Source organism: Hypomesus nipponensis, chromosome 4 (assembly GCF_054491055.1).
Source record: "Hypomesus nipponensis isolate SF chromosome 4, ASM5449105v1, whole genome shotgun sequence".
Lineage (NCBI taxonomy): Eukaryota > Metazoa > Chordata > Actinopteri > Osmeriformes > Osmeridae > Hypomesus > Hypomesus nipponensis.
The window spans coordinates 8,053,890-8,071,909 of record NC_140364.1 but is presented as its reverse complement, the minus strand read 5'-3'; the positions used below and the strand labels follow the sequence as shown (position 1 = coordinate 8,071,909).

At 43.1% G+C, this 18,020-nt stretch overlaps 3 protein-coding genes across 4 annotated transcripts; all 3 read left to right on the top strand.

Moving 5' to 3' along the window:
* The first annotated feature begins 4,365 nt into the window (after positions 1-4,365).
* On the top strand, positions 4,366-5,258 carry LOC146295306 (uncharacterized). Its single transcript, XM_084695967.1, is given in 2 exon segments — positions 4,366-4,716; positions 4,719-5,258. Coding segments are annotated over 2 exon segments (891 nt in total).
* A 1,582-nt stretch (positions 5,259-6,840) lies between these two features.
* LOC146295305 (catenin beta-1-like) lies at positions 6,841-14,047 on the top strand. Of its 2 annotated transcripts, none has more exons than XM_084696133.1 (16): positions 6,841-7,230; positions 8,248-8,288; positions 8,423-8,629; positions 8,811-9,061; positions 9,187-9,425; positions 10,407-10,608; positions 10,717-10,861; positions 10,956-11,059; positions 11,208-11,342; positions 11,499-11,702; positions 11,791-11,886; positions 12,089-12,208; positions 12,336-12,608; positions 12,697-12,757; positions 12,887-13,082; positions 13,207-14,047. In XM_084696133.1, exons 2-15 carry the CDS (start codon positions 8,285-8,287, stop codon positions 13,075-13,077), a joined length of 2,232 nt encoding a protein of 743 aa, XP_084552259.1. In that variant the 5' UTR covers positions 6,841-7,230; positions 8,248-8,284; the 3' UTR covers positions 13,078-13,082; positions 13,207-14,047. The 2 variants fall into 2 exon arrangements, with proteins under 2 accessions (XP_084552259.1, XP_084552258.1); XM_084696132.1 differs by having other exon boundaries at positions 6,846-7,230; positions 11,791-11,949.
* A 1,328-nt stretch (positions 14,048-15,375) lies between these two features.
* Positions 15,376-17,604, top strand: LOC146295304 (forkhead box protein H1). Its single transcript, XM_084695818.1, has 4 exons — positions 15,376-15,810; positions 15,905-16,121; positions 16,231-16,326; positions 16,436-17,604. Exons 2-4 carry the CDS (start codon positions 15,972-15,974, stop codon positions 17,081-17,083), a joined length of 894 nt encoding a protein of 297 aa, XP_084551944.1. The 5' UTR covers positions 15,376-15,810; positions 15,905-15,971; the 3' UTR covers positions 17,084-17,604.
* Positions 17,605-18,020: the final 416 nt, after the last annotated feature.

The window sequence follows — 18,020 nt, the reverse complement described above, 5'->3', positions numbered from 1 at the left end:
TAACTATGTATTGGATGTGTAGTTAATTGTGCTGTCATTTAATAATAAAATAAATTAGAACAAAACATTATTTTAAAGAAAGACATTTATGAAATTATATTCCAGCTGAGCAAATAACCACCACTTTGCCTTATACATTATAGTACAATTGATACAAAACTTTACATTGATGCAAAATCCGACTTGATCTTGATTTATTAATGATACAGTATTAGACAAACCAGATCATGATGAAGCAGTTAGACTTGAATGTGAAAACAGACATTTGAAAAACTGCACACTGTCACAAATGTGTGAGAAAACTTTCAAGAAACTGTTAAGAGCTTCTATTTGGATTTAAAGAACTGAAGTGTTGAGACTTGCATGAATCTTAAAGCAACAGAGACAAAAGAGCAAGAGAGACAAGTCATAGGTTTCTCAGGAGCAGTATTTGGGAAGTAGGCTAAAAGAAAAAGTATGTTACATTTTGGTGGTGAACTGTCCTAAATCTAGGAGAAATAAATGTATTTAGGAAGATGTCAATCTCTTTTTAACTTCCTTTACTCTGGGTATATTTTCATGTCAGTAGTTCAGATAATACTGTTATTTAATCTGTAGTTAATGATTTATTGGTGAGAAAAAAAACATAAAATGAACACTTCGGCCTTCCAGTAAAAACTGAATTGCCCTGAAATTTACAATCATCAACATATACAATACAATACACTATAATTAGTATGTTTAAAACACATTAAATTCATCCATCACAGAATGAACAATCATGCCCCACCCCCAGCCAACACAGTTGTACTTTCTAGATAGGGATTCTATGCAATATTGGAGGCCTTGATAATGTTCTTTATATTTTCTTATTTTACTTTTTTCATTTTCTTACTTTACTTATTGTATGAGTGTGTATATAAAAGTGAGTATTGTTTTAAAGGCTGCACAAGCAAATTTTGTTTTATGGTTTTACTGTACAGACAAATAAAGTCTAATCTAATCTCATATAGGCATGGCATTTGGGAGTAGGCTAAATAGTTACACTTTTTAAAGTCAGAGATTCTGGGGAATTTTGTCTTCCTTGGAACCAGAGACGTCCAGGCTGCTCAAGCCCTCTCCAGACATGGTATTGTATAAGCAGCAATGCACAGGAGCTACATTATATATACACATATACAGTGCCTTGCAAAAGTATTTGGCCACATTTCAGGCTTCAAACAAAGATATAAAAATGATTTATTTGTGAAGAATCAACAACAAGTAGGACACAATCATGAAGTGGAGCAAAATGTATTGGATATTTCAAACTTCAACACGTCAAACTGAAAATTTGGGCGTGCAAAATTATTCGCCCCCCTTAACTTAATACTTTGTAGCGCCACATTTTGCTGCGATTCCAGCTGTAAGGGAGTATGGGGTATGTCTCTATCAGTTGTGCACATCGAGAGACTGAAATGTTTGCCCATTCCTCCTTGAAAAACAGCTCGAGCTCAGTGAGGTTGGATGGAGAGGGTTGGTGAACAGCAGTTTTCAGTTCTTTCCACAGATTCATGATTGGATTCAGGTCTGGACTTTGACTTGCCCATTCTAACACCTGGATATGTTTATTTGTGAACCATTCCATTGTAGATTTTGCTTTATGTTTTGGTACATTGTCTTATTGAAAGACAAATCTCCGTCCCAGTCAGGTCTTTTGCAGACTCCATCAGGTTTTCTTTCAGAATGTTCAGGGTGATGAGCTGTGTTGATTTTACGTCAAACATAACGTTTTGCATTGTTGCCAAAAAGTTCGATTTTGGATTAATCTGACCAGAGCACCTTCTTCCACATGTTTGGTGTGTCTCCCAGGTGGCTTGTGGCAAACTTTAAACTACACTTTATGCATATCTTTAAGAAATGGCTTTCTTCTTGCCACTCTTCCATAAAGGCCAGATTTGTGCAGTATGCGACTGATTGTTGTCCTATGGACAGAGTCTCCCACCTCTGCTGTAGATCTCTGCAGTTTATCCAGAGTGATCATGGGCCTGTTGGCTGCATCTCTGATCAATCTTCTCCTTGTATGAGCTGAAAGGGGACGGCCCGGTCTTTGTAGATTTGCAGTGGTCTGATATGCCTTCCATTTCAATATTATCGCTTGCACAGTGCTCCTTGGGATATTTAAAGCTTGAGAAATCTTTTTGTTTCCAAATCCGGCTTTAAACTTCTCCACAACAGTATCTCGGACCTGCCTGGTGGGTTCCTTGTTCTGCATGATGCTCTCTGCGCTTTAAATGGACCTCTGAGATTATCACAGAGCAGGTTATACGGAGACTCTCTTTTCCTTATATATATATATATATATATATATATATATATATATATATATAGCTGCCTGATTTGACACATTGAAATATATATATAAATGTGTCCAAACTTTTGACTGGTACTGTATATATATATTATATTATATGACTACAGTTTCATCTCAAATCAGGCAGCTACAACAATGACATGGTTTTTGCTATCATAGTTGAGTCAACCTCACTGAGCAGCGTAGAGGACCTTAGACCACAGTTGGTTTGAAAACTTCAGTACTGATCTAATGCCTTCCTCTAGGCACAACATGTGGAGTTGGTGGAGCTGAGATCAGAAGAATTTGTCTTCTTCTCTCATCTGTTTATTCTTGCAGCAAGGAGGAGCAGTTCTAAAACAGTACCAAAATGATGTCTGGAATAGAAGGGCTCTCTGACATGATATTATCTGAGCACTCTTTTAAACAGTAGTTCCAGACCGTTACATAATCAGTTCAATATGCATGGAAGCAAAAAGGAAACAGACTCTAGACCTTAATACAGATGTTCAACACTAGAGACAGAGCTTAAGACAAGAAAGAGGAGCTTGTGTTGAAGAATCCCTGAGTTGTGGGCAAAACAACCAGGGTCAAACAATCAAATGTGTTAGATGTTTGGTCAGTAAGCGGAAACTTAAACAATAACTGTTCTAGGCCAAAGAATATTATAGACATCCTAAAGAAAGTAATTTTCTATTACATCAGTACTATAAAAGGAGAGAAAAAAGACACAGATATTACAGATTAAATAATTTGTTTGATCTTTTTTTTTTTTACATGATTATAATATATTGTAAAGTTGGGTGGCATAGGTTCAAAGGAGAAACCCATATTGTTTTGGAGGCAGGAGTATACATTGAAATTTAATTGGCTCATGTATTCGACCACCTTTCAGAATATACTGCTAGATAACCATAACAAGTTTACTCCCTGTTAAATTGAGTGGAAGATAGTTCCTCTTCAAAAGTTTTGGGGAATGTGTTCCTTAATATGTGCTTAAATTTATGGATTTTGGGGAGGCCTTTCTCACAAAATGGGCCATTGTGATATTTTCTTTTATTTAAAATCCAATTAGCCATGTCAGTAGGTTTTCCAAAAATTCATAACTTTTGAGAAACATTTTAGAGCTTTAGAATATTTAGATATTTAGTCATGGAGAACAGGTGAACACAACAGGTATCAAGGAAAACATTTCAGTTTCAAATGTATTGATACATGTTGAAATATAAAACGTCAATGTTTTCTTTTTTCATACTTTCTTCTTTATGTACGAACAAGCAATATACAGTCCGGAATGATTCTAGCGTTTTCCCCCTTCCACTGTTCCACATTTAGGCCATTTAGGTCAGTCCATGACCATCTTTTCCCCTTTTATTCTGAAGATCAAATCACGTGGACTCTCTCCATCTCAGAGATATGGTTCCTTTGTCTCTTTAACCATAAGTGGGTGAGCTGTCCCACAAATTATTGTTGCACAATAATTTTATTTGAATCATTATCACTAATAGTTAGCATTACTTTTATGCATTTTGAAGACGCTTTTATCCAAAGCGACTTTCCAATAGTTCCAAATAATAGTTATTCTTAATCATTATCATTCACCATAAATCATCTGTAATGCAATGAAGACTGTCAACATGTTAAACATTGGCCTAACTATTGTGGGTTTTAGCGAGTTATGTCCACACGTGTTCCAGGGTCAAAATCAGTCAGGCAGATAGTCAGGTACCCAATAAAACATTTTACTGTCACTAGTTCTGGGGAAGTTTGCCTTCTTTGGAACCAGTGACGTCTAGGTTTCTCAAACCCAGACATGGTATAAAAGCAGCAAAGCACAGAAAAGTCTACATCTCCACAAAGGAACCATAGACAAACATCACAGCTGAAACAAATGGTAATCTTTTAATTTATATATGTGAGTGTGTGGGTGCGTGTGTTTAAGTTTTGTTAGTACTGGCATGCAAAAATATTGAATTATCTTGCAGAATATATAACTTTGTCTTTGTCATCTTTGATGTCTTCAGACTCAGGTCAGTTCCATAAACCAACTCAAAATGACCACCTGCATCACAGATATCGACATCTCTACTTCTAGGAAAGAGGAGTTTCAACTTCATGCTAGTGGCTTTACTAAGAACTATACTAATCTTAATAAAGGTACAGGAGGAAGTGAAGTTTACCTTTGGTACAAATCTGGCCAAATCACACCCATCACTAGAATGCAACTTACATTTAATAAGAGAATGGACGCTGGCTTGACAAAGGCAGGATTTACCAAGATAAGTAAGAATCTAAATAATGAAACAAAGGGAGATCCCCTCTATCTGTGGTACTCCAAAAAGGCAACAGAGTTTGATACGCCCATAGAAATGGTGCACGTTAGCGCAGACATTGAGACTGAGGTCAAGGTTTGATCTTCAAAGATAACTGGGAGAGAATGCAATGTGACGTGAACCGCAACGCTGGGGGGGCATGGATCCACATCTGGATAAAGCGGGCAAATTGGCCATGCATAGTTGATGTCACTGCAACCTGCAACTTTGAAAACGACCAACAACTTTTTGAAAAAGGCTACATCCGGCTGGATGAAAACATCAATCGCGATGCAGAAGGTGAAATGGTCTTCATTTGGTATCGCCAGTGCACATCCTCCCTAAAGTCACTCAGCTGCCTGGAAGTGTCCATGAACCCTGAAAACGACCAAACCTATCTAAATTGGGGATGCACTAAGGTTGATGTGAATATCAATGAAGGAACATCTGGAGACCCAATTTATTTGTGGAAGAACATCAACTCTGACGGCAAGGGCATTGGTTACCTCACTGTCGTCGTCAACCCAGGAGCAAAAGAAGGATTCAAGAACTGCATTTTTGTAATCAATGACAAAAATCTTAACAACTGCAACAAAGGTCGTGCCATGTACTTGGCATACAGGTTTCCAGAATGAGACCTGCAAATCATTTAAAGAGATTTAAAGAAAGTATTCCTGCATCCGATTTGATTTATTCTTGCATTTCATAAAACATTTTCCTTAATTCAATTTAATTGGTTTTCTGCATTTGGTTTTCCTGACCAAAGAACAGTACCATTGTATTTTCTTTTGTGCATGTGGGAAGGAGGCAATTTTTTGTTGATGTCAAAATTGAACTAATAATATACAGATTTGGTCATTTGTTGTCTGTTATCTTCAATATCCAATATCAATAACAAGTCTATGTGCTAATGAAACTATATGCTATATACTATATGCTATAGTCGCCAAAATGTAAAAAATGTTATTTTCAATCCTGTTGTTATGTCCCGGTCCCAACACAAGCTCTTCACCTGCCTGGCCCCCCAATGGTGGAACCAGCTCCCCACCTCCATCAGGGACACTGGCTGTCTCCCCACCTTCAAGAAAAGACTCAAGACGCACTTGTTCCGGGAGTACAACGGCACTTAGGAATGCTTGATTGAACCTGATGTTAGTTTCCTCCAGGATCATAATGAGTCTTATTGAGAGACTTGTTGCTCTTGTTAGTTAGTTATAACGTAGTTAACTCTTGAACTCTTGTACTCGCTGTGAAATATTTTACTGTTGATTGTTCTTCTACAGGTACAGTCTTGCACTTTTTGGGGTTCATGTTGTTTTAATTTGTAACTTGTATAACTGGATGGGTATAACTTTATGTTTTGGCTGCTTGCAATGTTTGGGACTACCTCATTGTTATGATCAGTGACCTATGCTCATTTGTAAAGCTCTCTCTTGGAAGTCGCCTTGGATAAAAGCGTCTGCTAAATGCATAAATGTAAATGTAATGTCAATTTATCTTTATTTGGCCTTATATACTGTCTACTCTTTAATAAATCCACATTTCAAATCTAAATCTTTGTGTTTATTTTGTTTGGCTGTATATGTCCTACCTATAGGCCTCCCCAGAGTTTCCAGTGAAACACAGTACCGTGTGGAACCTAGCTGTTTGCTCCATCACTCCTACATATATGTAATCAATAATCCAGATGTCAAACCTCCTATTTCACAAAACATAACTGTGAAACTTTGAATGCAATATTAATGGTGCTTGGTGGAGGAAATGGTAGAGCATGTGTTGGGTTTTGTAACCTGTATGATCTAGAATGGGAAATGTTAGATGAAAGGGTCAGAGGTGCGACAGGTCTCTGATGTGGTTGGGGGTGGGTGGGGTAGATGGGTGGGTAGGTTTCTTTAGAGTACAGGGATGTGGAGTAGTATTTAATGTAGTTACAATAGGCAGTGACTTGCCATACACTCTAGCACAGTAGGTGACGGTGTATGCACCTTTAAGTTGGATCATACAATCGGTCAAACAAATCCAATGAAGAATATGCGTAGAAGTATTTCACCCACAATCCTGTTATTAATTAGACCAAGCATTAACTCTGTTTAAAGTTAAGGTGACTTAAGTTTCTATGTAACGTGCTCAGTGGCGCATTGAGGTTTGAAAAACCGAGATGCCGTCCGCGCCATGAGGAATTCCCGGCAGGTCCGGTCTTGGGCGATAGAATGGAGTGGCTCGCCGTTCTCGCGACTTCGTGCCATCTTTGATTTAAGCAAAACATATGAATGGGGTGCTGGTTTCCCCATTTCGGATTCGTTTTAAAATTAGCAAAAATTATCATGTGAAAACGTAGTATTTCGAGCCAGATTTGAGAACACAAAAAATAGCATACTGGGGAAGACAGCTAGTTTGGGATAAAATCACCGGAACGAACAAAGTTCCAGAGCGGAAATGCAATACCACCAAGATCCATCAAGAGCCGAGAAGCGAGGGGTGGGGACTAGATACCTCCACTGTTAAGGATCTGCAGTAAAGGTTGTGTTGTGGTGGTTTGCCACGAAATTGTAGCCAATCCATCGAAGGAAACTGTGAGCGAGAAACGAGGGTGCACCTTAGACCCAGGTGAGTGTTGACAGATGTCCCTTTATTGTTGTGTGTAACGTTGCTTATTTAGCTACTTAACGTTTGCTAGCTGTCGAGCCGGGAGCAAAGACATCTCCGATGTGGGAAAGCTGGCTACCCGGTGCGGTGGGTCTCAGCTTGCTTATCTACTGCATAACGGACTCTGGCGAGTAGCTTCTAATTAGCAACTTGCTAGATTTTTCCCCGCAGTGCTGCTTTTCTAAACGAATTTTAGTCACTCTCGTGCTTAGTATTTGCCATGTGCATCTAGTTGTTCCATTTATTGCCGACCCTGCTGTAAATGGTTAGCATAGTTTCATGAACCAGCTGCTAATGTTAAACATGATTATGAGTTGTTTGTTAGCTACGCTAGCTGCACCACCAGCTATCTAGTAGGCATAACTGTTAGGTTCTATGAGAAAGTGAAGAACGTACGTTCAAAATTATACTTGCCACTAATAAAAGCAAACCAGAAATGTTTTTTCGTCTAGTCTGCTGTTAATTCTGGCTCCCTTATATAGTCCGCCTTGGTCCGCTAGCTGACGTTTTAAATGATCATTTTGAGAGTTCCGCTATAACTAGGGTGCGGGGCGTTGGGAGTTTAGTGAAGCTGAGAGGTCGTAACTTGGCGTTGTGGTGCGGTGGGGGAGGGGGTGAAATATGCCTTTGATGTTCGGTGCAGCTGAATTGCGAATTGTGTTCAGGCTGGCCTGGGAGTACCCTCTGCACTGTTATTGTGAAAGCAACATGGTGTATTTTTCTTCCCTTTTGTTCAGTAGTAGCCAACTAACTGTTCATAGCTTCTTTAGTTTGCTAAATGTATAAACTTGTTCTAGCACAATCCTTCGACGGTGACTAGGCCTCCTCAACATTGCGTTCTTTAATTTGTTGTAGTATGTTTTGCCCGACATTACAGCAGGTGGTAACGTGGAATGCTATAACTTGCTAGCTAGCAAATAGCTGCTCGATATTTTACCCCAGTGCTTGTGTAGCCTAAAATACTATTTTACCCTGCAGATTTGGAAGCTGTGCAGACTAAGGTCGATACAGAACGATGGGCAAGTACCCTAAAAATATACCTGTATGGGTAGCAAACCTTTTTAGTAGAGTTCAGTAAATAGTTTGTTACATGTTTTACTTTACCATATGCCCTCAATTTGCATGTGTCATCCTCTCCCTTGGTCAATTCCAGCTGATTTAATGGAGTTGGACATGGCTATGGGTGACAGCAAGGCAGCTGTGGGCCAGTGGCAGCAGCAGTCCTACTTGGATTCTGGCATCCAATCCGGGGTCACCACCTCTGCCCCCTCTCTGAGCGGGAAGGCTAACCCCGATGTCGAAGAAGACCCAGGGCTGTATGACTGGGAGTTCAACCAGCCTTTCACACCTGAGCCGACAGGTAGGTACACTAGGGAAAAAAAACATAACAGATAAAATCAGATAGGGTGTGATGAGGAATCTTTAGTGTATAAATACACACACACACACACACACACACAACCACTTAAAACATCAGATAAAGTGTAGAAATAAGCCCCATTGTTGAATTGCTGTTAACTGTCATCCCTCTCCTGTCTCAGACATGGAGGGATATGCTATGACTAGGGCCCAGCGTGTGCGGGCCGCCATGTTTCCCGAGACCCTGGAGGAGGGTCTGCAGATGCTGCCCACCCAGTGTGACGCTGCCCACCCCAGTGCCGTGCAGCGGCTGGCCGAGCCGTCTCAGATGCTGAAGCACGCTGTGGTCAACCTGATCAACTACCAGGACGACGCCGAGCTGGCCACACGGGCCATCCCCGAGCTGACCAAACTGCTGAACGACGAGGACCAGGTACTCTGCCACACATGGCGCAAACAGTGATGCATTCAGAGCTATACAAAGGGGGCTTATGAAGGGTAGGTGCTGCACTATCTCCACCTTGTTTTACATTCCTCTAACCCCCCCCCCCCTTGCAGGTAGTGGTGAACAAGGCTGCCGTCATGGTGCACCAGCTGTCAAAGAAGGAGGCGTCGCGCCACGCGCTGATGCGCTCGCCTCAGATGGTGTCAGCCGTAGTGCGCGCCATGCAGAACACCAACGACGTGGAGACGGCCCGCTGCTCCGCCGGGACGCTGCACAACCTGTCCCACCACCGCGAGGGCCTGCTCGCCATCTTCAAGTCTGGGGGCATCCCTGCCCTCGTCAAGATGCTGGGGTGAGAGGAGAGGGTGGGAGAGTGCGGGGGAGGACTGGCGTGTGAGGAGAGGGAAGGGCTGGTTGGTGGGAGGAGGGAGGGATGATGGTAGAGGGGGGAGGGGAAGATCTAATGAGGATTAGGGACAACATCACATACAGTGGGCTGTACCGAGGTGTATATATTTACTAGTGCTGTCAAACGATTAAAATATTTAATCGCATTAATGTCATAGTTAATCATCGCACATTTTTATCTATTCTAAATGTCCCTGATTTCTTTTTGTCCCAATCTTTTTTCAAATTTTAATGCTCTTATCAACATAGAAAAGTGGTTCGGATTGCTTTGTGCAAATATTTTTTTTATTGAAAACAACATTGCAATCGCCTGGCTTTGACGAGGGGACAGAGAATTCGCATCAGCTGTGTGCTTGGCCATCAAGTGGTATTTCAGACTGGACGTGCTGCGATGATAGCTCAGTTTACAACGACAAAACACACAGATCACTGGTCTTGTCAATAGAACCATTTGGCAACTTTTTAAAAGCAAACTTTCCATTCAGAATCTTATTGGCATCCATTTCGGCATCTCGCGCTCGTCATCCACTCAAAACGTAACGTTAGCCTACTACCAGAGAATGTCTAATATCCGTAAACGGGCTCTGCTACTACTCTTTAGCCAGCTCGCAAGCCAAACGAGTGTTTGGCGTGCCTGTTGTTTTGTTTCCGGTCTAGCTAGATCCGGTGTGGTGTTGTAGTTTTTCTAACGTCGGTAGTTGTTGCAACAGCATGTGAAAAAAACTACAAAGTTTGCTAGGCCAAAAAGAGCGTTAATCGCGCGATAAAATAATTGACGCCGTTAATTTGGGTTTGCGTTAACGTCGTTAATAACGCGTTAAACTGACAGCACTAATATTTACACGTTTATTTTGTGGAAAAATGTTTCAAGTGCCTCGGTCTCGGATTGGTGCTAAAGAAACCTCATTTGGGTTTGTGTGTCCAGCTCCCCTGTGGACTCTGTGCTGTTCTATGCCATCACCACCCTCCACAACCTGCTGCTGCACCAGGAGGGAGCCAAGATGGCGGTGCGCCTGGCCGGAGGCCTGCAGAAGCTGGTGGCCCTGCTCGCCAACACCAACGTCAAGTTTCTGGCCATCACCACCGACTGCCTGCAGATTCTGGCTTACGGCAACCAGGAGAGCAAGGTGGGACACACACGGGCTACTTGCAGAGCACCCAAACTCCAGAACTCACTCCCCTTAAAGTCCTTCACCAAACACAGCACATCATATGTCTATGTGTGTGTGTTGCAGTTGATCATCCTGGCCAGTGGGGGTCCCCAAGCTCTGGTCAACATCATGAGGACCTTCACTTATGAGAAGCTGCTGTGGACCACCAGCAGAGTGCTTAAGGTCCTGTCTGTCTGCTCCAGCAACAAGCCTGCTATTGTGGAGGCCGGTGGGTGTACACACACACACAAACACACACTTTGTTGACTGATGTTGTATTAGTTATCATTGTGACTGTAAATGACTGTGTTGTTTGTGTCCAGGAGGCATGCAGGCTATGGGGCTCCACCTGACAGACCCAAGTCAGAGGCTGGTCCAGAACTGCCTCTGGACACTCCGCAACCTCTCTGACGCTGCCACTAAACAGGTCTGCACACACGCTCACGTACCCACGCACACTCAACACAGTGCACATGTATACACACACACACACTCGCACAAATACAAAAGGAGTATAGCTGTCACGTTTCGGTAACTACACTGTCTATCTTCTCTTTCCTATCTACCTATCCCAGGAGGGGATGGAGGGCCTGCTTGGGACTCTGGTCCAGCTCCTGGGCAGCGATGACATTAACGTGGTTACCTGTGCTGCCGGCATCCTCTCCAACCTGACCTGCAACAACTACAGCAACAAGCTCATGGTCTGCCAGGTAAGTGTGAGCACACACTCACTGCTCAATAATGTGCTGAAAGTAGTTCAAAAGCCTTTGTTGTTCTTGGCATCCTAACCCCTTGTAGTAGCACCATTACAGGAGGCTGTTTGCTGTTGACTGGTTAAGTAGAACTGTTATGTGATTTGTTGTCAGGTGGGTGGTATTGAGGCCCTGGTGCGTACTGTGCTGAGAGCCGGGGATAGAGAAGACATCACAGAGCCGGCCGTGTGTGCCCTCAGACACCTCACCTCCCGCCACCAGGATGCAGAGATGGCCCAGAATGCCGTGCGGCTGCACTACGGCCTGCCTGTGGTGGTCAAGCTGCTGCACCCGCCCTCCCACTGGCCACTGATCAAGGTACACACACACACACACAAACGCACTCATTCTTGGCAGTTTCAGTCATCCACAGTCCTCTTAAATGTCCTTCCTCCCGCCCCGCTAGGCCACCGTGGGTCTGATCCGTAACCTGGCGCTGTGCCCAGCCAATCACAGTGCTTTGCGGGAACACGGAGCCATCCCCCGATTGGTTCAGCTGCTGGTAAGAGCCCACCAGGATACACAGAGACGCACCAGCATGGGAGGAAACCAGCAACAATTTGTGGTACGGAGACAAAAACTCGCGTGCTAGTTTAAGATGAGAGAAACTCCACTTGTAACTCCCTCGGTTAGATTGTCCCCTTTTCTTCAATGTGCTTTAGACTGACTTTTTCTTTTACACCCACACACACCCACACACACAGGAGGGTGTGCGCATGGAGGAGATTGTGGAGGGATGCACCGGAGCTCTGCACATCCTGGCCAGGGACGTCCACAACCGCATCGTCATCAGAGGACTCAACACCATTCCACTGTTTGTACAGGTAAACCTCGACCACCCTGACCTTTTTAATTGCAGTACTTTGGATGAATGCCTTTTTGATTGATCTTCTATAGGGGAGGCCTTGTTTTAATTCTGGTCTCTCTCTCTCGCCCCCACGGCCCACCCAGCTGCTCTACTCCCCAGTAGAGAACATCCAGCGCGTGGCAGCCGGCGTGCTCTGTGAGCTGGCCCAGGATAAGGAGGCGGCGGAGGCCATCGAGGCGGAGGGTGCCACGGCCCCACTCACAGAGCTGCTGCACTCGCGCAACGAGGGGGTGGCCACGTACGCCGCCGCCGTGCTGTTCCGCATGTCTGAGGACAAACCGCAGGACTACAAGAAACGCCTGTCTGTGGAGCTCACCAGCTCTCTGTTCAGGACGGAGCCCATGGCGTGGAACGAGGTACGGCCGTGCGCGCACACTCTGCACATTGGGGTGTGTACACTGCAGATTGGAGGTTGTGTGTTAATGGACGTGTGTGTCTCTCAAGACAGGGGACCTGGGCCTGGACCTGGGAACACAGGGTGACCCTCTGGGCTACAGACAGGATGGTGAGTTAAACCTATCCCTTCTGCCTCGTTCACTTCTGTTGACCTGAATCTCTTCCGCTGGCTCTTCTTCATTCTGGCCCTCATTTTGAATGTATGAGGTCATGTTTTCTAACCCCATTCCCCCTGCAGATGGAGCCTACCGTGCCTACCCTGCTGCCTATGGACAAGACTCCCTGCTGGACCCCATGATGGAGGGTGGCGATTACCATGGTGATGCCCTGCCCGACCTGGGTCACCATGGCGATGCCTTGCCTGACCTGGGCCATTCCCAGGACCTGATGGACAGCAGCCAGCTGGCCTGGTTTGACACTGACCTGTAAAATAGGTGAGCACACAGTCTGTCTTGATGTTGAGGGGCATTTCCAGGTGGTTTGTGTGGAGGAAGGGGGGGAGATGGTGTTTTATGTCCCCCTAACAGTCTTCCCCCCCCCCCCCCCCCCCCCCTGCAGCTGTAGTTGGGATCAAGCTGCATCGTGATTGGCCTCTATCATCTGCAGCTGTGTTGTGATTGGCCAGTGGAGTTGCTGAAGGTTGAGAGAGAGAGGGAGAGCATTGATCTTGGAAAGTGCCTGACACATGATAAATACACACAGATTTGGTTACCGTGGAAAAGTAAGCGGAAGTTGTGGGGATGATGAGGGAGAGAACACTAGGAGGGTTATGAAGCTGGATGCTTAGACTAAAGACTGCACAGGAGGTGGATCTATAGATGGAATCACAAATGTATTAGCCTTGCCTCTTTTCTTTATAGTGATTCTTTTTCTACTTTATTGTTATTGTTTTTTACTCAGTCTCTGTTAAGGTACTGATTCAGCTTGCCTTGGCTCTCACAATCATTCATTTCTTTGAATCATTTTATACATTTTTATTTTAAAGTGTTATGTAGCGTTAAGTTATAGTGGTATACCAAACGTTCCCTTTGTTTTGTCACGTGTAGAACACTAATACTCAGTTGAATCTTACTCTTGACATGTTTTTACAATATCAGAAAATTGAGAATTATGCATACATGCTTGTTAAAGCATAACTAATATCAGTGTCACTACTGTCCTAGAAAGTTGGGTATGAGAAGGAGCGTAGAAATAGTGTTTTTATACTTTCATGGTAGGTTAACAAAACTATTTTGTATGCTATCATTGGCCGTCTAAACAGTTGTATACTGGTCCAATAAAACCATGTTTTATGTGCCATCAGTGGTAGCTAGGTGAATAAAATGGTTGTTGTCTGCTGTGCTTATTTTAGACACATGGTTATGACACAGCTGACCAATAAAGTGACATTTTATTTGAACTTCCTTGTGTGTCTGTTAATGGTCTGAATGTGCATGGAGGTGTAACAATGTATTTAAAATTGTAATGGTAAAACTTCCTTCATTTGAAATGGGCAGCAAGCATACAAGGTCAAAAAAATAAAATTGAATTGTTTTTTAAAAATTGTTTAACTTGATTTGCTGTATTGTCTGACATACTTTTTATTGACATACAAAAAGAAAAGTTAATGGTCAAATATTCACAACTGAATCACAACTGAATGTGAGGCTGGGCAGTGTTAAGTGTTCCCTCTGTCCAGGTATGCACATCAATTAACCTAGAAATTAGATGATCATTTGAATGTGGGCTTCTGCTCAAACACATCTTTTAAAAACTTGTTAGGCCTATGTTTTTTTTTTTTTTTTTGGTTGAGCTACTTTCCTGGGCCTCCCACATTCCAGAGATTTTCACCTCATTAGTCCCTTCTATTGTCCTGGTAATCAGGAGAGGTCAACTGCATAATTTACATCCAGCCTGCTAAATGTGTAGAACTGTTAACTCAGAAGCATGACCATGTCCTGCACATTCAACGAGACTACGAGTAGCCTAGACCTCTATTGAACTAGGCTACATAGTCAACAACATTAGATGATACCTTTTTGCAAAACTGCCAAATATAAGAATGGGGAAAATATATGATCTTGTATAGGCTATGTTATCTAAGAGTAACTGGAAATCCCTAAGTGATGTGTAATATTTTTACTGTTGATTGTTCTTCTACAGGTACAGTCTTGCACTTTTTGGGGTTCATGATGTTTTTAATTTGTAACTTGTATAACTGCATGCTCTTATGGGTCTTCCCTTTGGCAGTTGTTTAGTTTTTCACAATGTATTCTTCATGTTTTGGCTGCTTGCAATGTTTGGGAATACCTCGTTGTTATGATCAGTGACCTATGCTCTTTTGTAAAGCTCTCTCTTGGAAGTCGCTTTGGATAAAAGCGTATGCTAACTGCATAAATGTAAACGTGGCTTGGCCGATTATAAATTTAAGCTACGTAAAGTGTTTAGGCTTACACATACCATGCAAACATTCAGAAAATATAAAGTCGCACCCAAAGGCCTATGCTATGTTTGTACATTTGTACCTTGTAGCCCAGTGGTTCTCAACCCTGGTCCTCAAGTGCCCCCTGTCCTGCATGTTTTAGATATTTCTCTGTTCCAACACACCTGATTCAAATGAATGGTTGTTAGCAGGCTTTTGCATAACTAGATAATGACCCATTCATTGGAATCAGGTGTGTTGGAGCAGGGAAGCATCTAAAACATGCAGGACAGAGGGTACTTGAGGACCAGGGTTGAGAACCATTATTTGAACAGATTAGAGTTGACTGTGATCATTTAAAATGGGTTGTAATATAGCCTAAGCTCATTTAACATTTGAACATGTTGGTAGACCAGCTGTTGTAGTCTATTGGGTGCTTTAAACAGGCCTTAAAATAACTGTATCCTATGGTGATAACGGCTAGCTTTAACTTCCTTAGTGACGCATATTTGCCTAAAACAATAATGATAAATGGGGTGAAAACGTTTGGTATGTGAGGGGCCTCTTGGACAAAAGAATAGATTAGTTAAAATCCATGCCCCTCGATTAAGACTTAGTTTAATTTGCAAATGGTTCAGGTTCATAGAAATCCGTAGGGCGTGGGGGGGGATTGGTCACTCAAAACAGAGCATGCAAAGGGGCCTAGCTGCAACTGGACATGTCCTCAGAGCCCCGCCCCATACGTTTACCACCTTGTCCAGGTATGAAAGGAAATCGTTAACTTGGAATGCACACCTACTAGCCTATATTGTTCCTGCAGGACATTTATAGAGGTCTTGGACTACATCATTACAGATCCACGGAGGAAGGTTGATACATCAGGGCTCAAGGTGACTTAACTCTGCAACAACCGAGATTTAACATGGCTGAGAACTTTGGAACTTACCAAACTCACCAAGTTCCCCCGAACGGCGCAGTTCAGCGAAGAAGATACCAGAAGGGAACGACCTATCTGGCCCTGATCACACAAGTTCTCCAAGACTCTCCTGACAGGATGCTCACATTTAGTGAGGTAAATATCTAGACCCTACTATACTAAAGCAGCCTACTTGACTTGTATGTTAATCTCTAAGTTTTTAAACAGTCTACAATTCGGCCTGATGATGATTTTTGATTTTCAGATGATGCAGAAGATTCAAGAAATTGTATCGGGAGACAGAAAGGGACTTGAGAACAACATCCGTGTCTGCTTATCAACCAACAGCTGTTTTATTAAGGTATGTTGAGGCGTTTACCTTTTATATTGAAGTAGCCTATCTACCCTTCTAACTGCTCCTACTCACGTATATGAACAAAATAGTTAATATTTGTTCATATTTATTTCAGGTTCCAATGCGCACAGACATGCCACTTGCCAAGAAAAACTACTGGAAAGTCGACGAACGTCGAATTACGGAGAAGATGGTACGACGCCACTTCAAGGGCATACTTGAACAATCCCCCGTGTTGTCTTCCACAGTGAACATTGAAAACAGACCAGTTGAACTCGGAGTTACGGACTCGCCGACCCCTGCAGCCCACCACGCTCAAAAGAAACACGAGATGAAGTTCAGCAGTTCTTTCTCCATCGAATCACTGCTGAGGAAAAACTGTCCTAGCCACCTTGGCCCCAGACACGCTCCACCGTCGGTTGTGTGCAGCGCATCCGTCAGGGCAGAGCAGCTCCCATGGCGAGAAGAGGGAGTAGTTGGAATGAAGAGGATGTTGAGTTGGGACTGCCCACCTGTTCAGACGCACCGTGTTCCCCGCGCTGCTGATAGTTACTGCATCTACACAGCAGGAGGCGACATAGACCGTGGTTTCCATACTTTCAGTGAGAGGCCCACAAAGAGGATGTGTGTTGAGCCCAATATTAGCTCTATGGCTGAGTACACTAAATCACCCTTTGCTCCACATTTCATGATTGGCACATATAGCCGTTATGCACAATATCCTGCCTCTGAATATGATTATGATCAACATTTACGTTTGTGAAGATCATCGACTTTTTATTGAGCACTGTAATGTTAGGTTTATTTTGTATTGCATTTTTATTGTGATTAAATGATTTTGGCAAACGTTAAATGTTGAGTATTTGACATAGTCCCTATGTCGGATTCTAAGGGTATAAACGCCACCTGGAAATTCGTATCCTTATAATCGGGACTCCTCTTTCCAAAATGCTTGTCATCCAGAACGATGACATGATTTCAAGATTAGCCTACTGACCAAGTGAAAGGTGAGCAAACAGGTAGTAACTCGGATTTCATTTTCTAAAATGGTTTCCACACAAGGTAGGCTACGTGGTACTCCTGCAGGGCACTCAGGCTACCTGAACTCAAGACCCCATCCAATGGTATCTGAACAGAAAGGACAACGATTACCTTGAACCCAATACATTTCTCCCAATTTTTCTCCAACATAACCTGTTATTATTTTTTTTGCGCAGCTGCAAAATATCTTTGTATTTCATGTAATCAATTTATTGATTTTAATGGCTTAAGTACACACAGATGTTCCATGTTTTGTAGGCCTACTTCGGGTTTGTGGTGAGACCTCAGTGAGTGGATGTTCACGATCACGTCCGAGCAAGAGGATGCAAAGGTCGAGGGCAAAGAGTGTATAGCAAAACAAACACCACAGGGTGCCCCTCCTCTAGAAAGTTAGTTTTTTACATGCACATGCGTACTACACAGTTTACACCTGTGGTGTAAAATGATCTTGCCGACAGTTGGCTGCAGTCGGCTGCCTTGAAGCTGAGAATGCCATTGGCTGCTTCAAGTCAGCCGGGCTGCAGGCGACACCGGCGCTGCATGAAGTCGAACGCACCTATTGTAAAGTAGACAAACCGTGAAGCATGTTTATGACGTGTGGGGCGTGTCCGTCAATCTTGCATAGGCCTATGCCCCAGCCCTAGCATTAAGTTTGGGAT

Coding starts and splice junctions, on each gene's coding strand:
- LOC146295305 (XM_084696132.1), top strand. Junction 9,062..9,186: donor TGCTGAACGACGAGGACCAG/GTACTCTGCCAC, acceptor CCCCCCTTGCAG/GTAGTGGTGAACAAGGCTGC. Junction 10,609..10,716: donor ACGGCAACCAGGAGAGCAAG/GTGGGACACACA, acceptor TGTGTGTTGCAG/TTGATCATCCTGGCCAGTGG.
- LOC146295304 (XM_084695818.1), top strand. CDS start 15,972: ATGGCTGAGAACTTTGGAACTTACCAAACTCACCAAGTTCCCCCGAAC. Junction 16,122..16,230: donor GGATGCTCACATTTAGTGAG/GTAAATATCTAG, acceptor TTTGATTTTCAG/ATGATGCAGAAGATTCAAGA. Junction 16,327..16,435: donor CCAACAGCTGTTTTATTAAG/GTATGTTGAGGC, acceptor TATTTATTTCAG/GTTCCAATGCGCACAGACAT.